Below are 5,139 nucleotides of genomic sequence, written 5' to 3'. Positions count from 1 at the left end.
GCAGCAGGAAACACTATCTTGGGGAGAAATGCTTTTGAATCTCGTCCATCTTTCTCTTCTGTTACAACAGCCTGTGAGAAGAAAGAAATTGTTGTCTGCCGTCAAACAGTGGCTGTGATTGATACTCCAGGTCTGTTTGACACCAGAATGTCAAATGACGAGGTGTTTGCAGAGATCGCTACGTGCATCTCCTTTGCTGCTCCTGGTCCTCAAGTGTTCCTGGTTGTGCTGCAGGTCAACAGATTCACAGCAGAAGAACAAAGAACTGTAGAAATCATTCAGGAGATGTTTGGAGAGAAAGCAAAAAATTACACTATGGTCTTGTTCACACATGGAGACTTGTTGGGAGAAAACAGCATAGAAGAATTAATGAGTGAAAATAAGCAAGTTAGAGAACTCATTAATCAATGCTCTGGAGGATATCATGTTTTTAACAACAGAGATGGAGGTCAATCGCAAGTCCGAGAACTGCTGACGAAAATCAATGCAATGGTTCAGAGAAATGGAAGAAAATACTACACCAGCAGTATGTTCAAAGATGCCCAGAAAGCAAAAAGAGAAGAAATGGAGCGCCTTCTGGGAGAAAATCTTCAGATGGATTTTGAAGAAGCAAGAAGAAGGGCAGAGAGTAGTAACAAATTCATTTGGGCTGTTTTAAAGTGTGCTTCTGTTGGAGCTGGTGTTGGAGCTAGTGTTTTCGGTCTGGGAGGGCCTGCAGGAGCTGCAGTAGGAGCTGCAGTAGGAGCTCAACTGGGAGCAGTAGTGGGAGCCACTGTGTCTGCAGCGATGGCTGTGACAGAGAAAGCATGCATCATACAGTAAAATTGGGTATTAATTATACCTCAGGTGCAGGTTATGAAATCACATCATAACAGAGATACAAATAAATAACCAGATTTTTCAGTAATTGTCTGCTTTTTCAGCACAATGCAGCATCTTTCCTTGCTGTTTTTTTTTTCTTGCTGCTTTCAGGTGTTAGAGGAACATCTTCATTTCAAACAAAAACTAATAAATACTTATTTTTTGATTATGGGACATTCATGGGACTCTGTAACTTGTAGCATTGTTAGCTCACTGGTTTAGAGTCATAAGAAATCAATCTTCTGAAAGATTGGTACTGATGTCTAATCTGTTTGTGTAAACAAGAGTGAGATCTGATTTCATGTATCCAGTATATTTTATTTCTTTCAATAAATAAAAATAAACATATGGTGCAATGTTTTTCTTCCATATAAATATATATATATATATATATATATATATATATATATATATATATATATATATATATATATATATATATGTATATATATATATATTTGTTTTTTTTTGTTTTTTTTACTAATGTCTTATTTCTTCGGTTGATTGAGAGTATTTTCTGAACTGTGCACTGATGCTCAGACTTGTGCCAACCCCCTGATGGCCTGTTTTGTTTCAGACTCTGACCTGAGGGTGGTGCTGGTGGGTCAGGAGAGAGTTGGGAAGAGCTCAACAGGAAACACCATCCTGGGCAAGAAGGAGTTTAACTGTAGGATCAGTTTGAGCCCTCTGACTTTGAGCAGTAAGAAGAGAGAAGCTGATGTTCTGGGTCAAAGAGTCTCTGTGGTAGATACCCCTGGACTTGTCAGCACTCGGCTGTCTGCACAGGAGGTGAAAGCAGAGCTGGAAAAAGCTCTCCAGCTGAGTTCTCCAGGTCCTCATGTTTTCATCCTCGTCCTCCAGCTTGGACGATTCACCCCACAGGAGCAGGAAGGACTGAAAGCTCTGCAGAAGATGCTGGGCACTGATGTCTCCAAACACACCATGCTGCTGTTCACCTACGGAGACCGACTGGAAAACACCGACATTGACATGGAAATGTTCACCAAAGAGGACGAGAACATCCAGCAGTTGCTGAAGAGCTGCAGCGGTGTGTACCATGTGTTCAACAACAACATGGAAAACAGGGATCAGGTCCAAAAGCTGCTGGAGAAGATAAATGACATCTGTGAGGGAGGACAGTTGTACTATGAGAGGTCTCAGTCAGAGGGGTCAGTCTGGAGTTTAATACCCAGAGATTTTAGGATTAAACAGATGCTGTGGTTGGTCTGCATTTCATTAGCCGTCAGAGGGATTTATTACATCTGGAAGTGGTTATTCAGTGCTCAGAATAAGTAATTAACCTCCTAGGACCTGGCGTCCACATATGTGGACATCACATTTTGGGTTATTTAGGCCAAAATACTCAATGTTGCTCTACAAGGTCCTGATATCCACTTAGAAGGACATTATACTGCTACTGTTCTATCGAAATTTTAAATGAATATCCTCATATGTGGCTCTCATTTCTCTTAGAAACAAAAATTAGGTAGAAGAAAATCTGGTAATTGTTTGTTTTTACAATCATCAGGTCCCAATCAGCCCAAATATCAAAGAGAAATTAAAAGTTTGGATCTTAGGAGGTTAAAGTAGATCTCCATAGATTTGATCTGATTAAATCTGCTGAGACACAGTTTATGAATTGGCTTTGTATAGAAGCTTCTCACTATTAACATGTTTGAGGTTTAATTGAGTAGAAATGACTGCAGGAAATGACTACAATGCAGCAGGTTTACCATGATTTCTTTTCACTGTTTTTTTTACTGATTGTGAAACTGAAATATTATAAAACAAAAGTTTTTTGGCCACAACTTTGAATTCATTTTTGTCCTCCTCTCTCACGCTGTAAAATCAGTCTGAAAGGAGCTGCCACCCACCTCTCTGCATTTGAAACAGTGCACATCCGCCTCCACTGCAGCTGCTTTGTATTATATTGTGTTAAGACATTAATGAGTAGTTTTACCGCCTCTTACTAGCAATCACTTTAGGTTAACCCATCCATTTTCTTCCACGTATCCTTGTCATGGTCATGGGTGGGAGGAAGCTGGAGTACCTGGAGAGAACATACAAACTTGAAAGGCCTGGGCCAGGTGGTGAGATCGAACTCAGGACCTTCTTGCTGTGAGGCAACAGTGCTAATCCAGTGTTAACCCATAACAATAAAAGTGAACCATTTCAATAAAAGCCTGCATTGTTCTGAAAAGGGCCTTGTTTGGACACTTTTTTGGTTTGCATAACCAAAGAATTTCTCCACAAACTGTTAGAAACCATCTCAGGGAAGCTCATCCGCATGCTCGTTTTCCTCATCGGGTTCAGGGCAGATGGCAGACAGCGTGTGTGGCGTCATGTGGGGGAGCATGTTTGGGATGCTCTGAATCGGCGTATACAACAGCGTATTCCAGTTCCTACCAATATTCAGCAACTTTGCACAGGTATTGAAGAGGAGTGGACCAGCATTCCACAGCCCACAATCAACAACCTGATCAACTCTATACAACAGAGATGTTTTGCACTGCGTGAGGCAAATGGTGGCCACACCAGATACTAACTGGTTTTGGGACATCTGTAGCATTGTGCTGTGTGATCAAACTCCATATTTCAGAATGGCCTTTTATTGTGGGCAGTCTAAGGCCCACCTGTTCAATATTCATGCTGTCTAATCAGCACCTTGACATGCCACACCTGTGAGGTGGGATGGACTATTTCGACAAAGGAGAAGTGCTTACTAACACAGATTTAGACAGATTTGTGAACAATATTTGAGAGTAACGGGTCATCTGTGTATGTAGAAAATGTTTGAGATCTTAAGCTCATGAAAAATGGGAGTAGAAACAAAAGTGTTGAGTTTATATTTTTGTTCAGTGTAGAATTAAGGGGAAGGCACTAGATATGCATGTTAAAAGCGTTGAATGAAAAATGAAACTATTCACTAGACATCAGCAGCTCGTAATCTGCACCATATTTTCCCCACACACCTAATTTTCAATATATACTGTTGAAATTGAGATGCTGTATTTATCATATTGACTTGATTTTTATGGTTGATTCATTTTTGGCTGTCTACATTATTATCATTTCATTTGGTAGTTACTGATATCTTTGCTTGATCATAACCAAGTTAGTGTACCTCTGCAGTCAAGACTGTATTGTTGCAGACTTGTGGACTAAATGTGAACAAATCCTGCACCCAGCCATTTGTGATGTGTCAGTGGATGTCTGTAACTTCACAGCCCTGCTCCTGTTATTTATGTTGTTTACATCCATGGTACACTCTAAATGGCACGTAGGGACATGTTAGCTGGTGCAGACACGTTACTGACAAAGATCAACCGATGTGGCTAAGTAGTGACCAAGAAATTGCTGTGGCAGATGTAACAGTTGCTGTTGTAATTCAGTGTATCTTTTTTATTTTCACCAGAAGGGGAAGCTAGATCAATGATGTAGTGAGCAATGTTGAACTAAAAGTCAGAATTTTTTGGTTAATTTCCAGGGTTTTGGTTTAAAACCGTCTTTAAACACATTTTACTTTTATTCACCTAAACCAATAGATTCTCTTTTATACTATTTTTTAAAACTTTATTCTAATCTGCTCCTAGGTCTTTTCTTACAGCTTCTACCCAGCAAACATGCCTGTGTGGACACACAGTGGATAGCTGTGGGTAAACTGTGGGGTCAAGCGTGCAGGACAAACCCATACTTTTCCCAAGCAGCCGCAGATGGGGGTGCATCCACACAGGGCCCACAGCAGATTTTATATTAACATCTCAAGTATTTACAGCTTCAAAATTAAACTTCTCAAGCACTTTGTATAAAAAGGACCATCTCACTGAGTCGAACGCCTTCTCGGCATCTAAACTTAACACTAGGGTCTCTAATTTTTGTTTATGAACTTGCCTCAATATGTGCAAAACCTTTCTGATGTTGTCCTGGGCCTGTCTCTGTTTAATGAGACCCGTTTGGTCATTATGTATTAACCTAGGTAATATCATTTCTAGTCTTTTAGAGATAATAGAGGTAAACAACTTATAGTCAATATTCAATACACAGATTGGGTGATAGTTACTACATTCTAATTTGTCTTTTCCTTCTTTTGGTATAATAGAAATTATTGCTTCCCTCCATGAAGGAGGGATAGTTTTCTTTTCCATTACCCAATTAAATGTCTTTATCATGGTGGGAATCAAATGATCCTGCATTATTTTATACCATTCTGGGCCGAACCCATCTGGCCCTGCCATTTTTCCTCCCTTTAGTCTTTTAATTGCTAAGTAAATTTATTCT

The 5,139-nt window shown here is 39.9% G+C and overlaps 2 protein-coding genes across 2 annotated transcripts; both read left to right on the top strand.

The window, feature by feature from the left end:
* Positions 1 to 3: 3 nt before the first annotated feature.
* On the top strand, positions 4 to 1,000 carry LOC134623335 (GTPase IMAP family member 9-like; the record flags this gene model as incomplete). Its single annotated transcript, XM_063468481.1, has 1 exon — positions 4 to 1,000. A coding segment is annotated over one exon (819 nt), but the record flags the coding sequence as incomplete, so codon positions are not given.
* A 419-nt stretch (positions 1,001 to 1,419) lies between these two features.
* Positions 1,420 to 3,406, top strand: LOC134623334 (GTPase IMAP family member 2-like). The gene is made up of 2 exons (XM_063468480.1): positions 1,420 to 2,030; positions 3,175 to 3,406. Exons 1-2 carry the CDS (start codon positions 1,420 to 1,422, stop codon positions 3,404 to 3,406), a joined length of 843 nt encoding a protein of 280 aa, XP_063324550.1.
* The last annotated feature ends 1,733 nt before the right edge of the window (positions 3,407 to 5,139 follow it).

The sequence above is a fragment of the Pelmatolapia mariae genome, unplaced genomic scaffold, assembly GCF_036321145.2.
Source record: "Pelmatolapia mariae isolate MD_Pm_ZW unplaced genomic scaffold, Pm_UMD_F_2 NODE_ptg000566l+_length_73125_cov_1, whole genome shotgun sequence".
Lineage (NCBI taxonomy): Eukaryota > Metazoa > Chordata > Actinopteri > Cichliformes > Cichlidae > Pelmatolapia > Pelmatolapia mariae.
The sequence above is the reverse complement of the archived record's forward strand: the minus strand, read 5'-3'. Positions and strand labels throughout refer to the sequence as shown.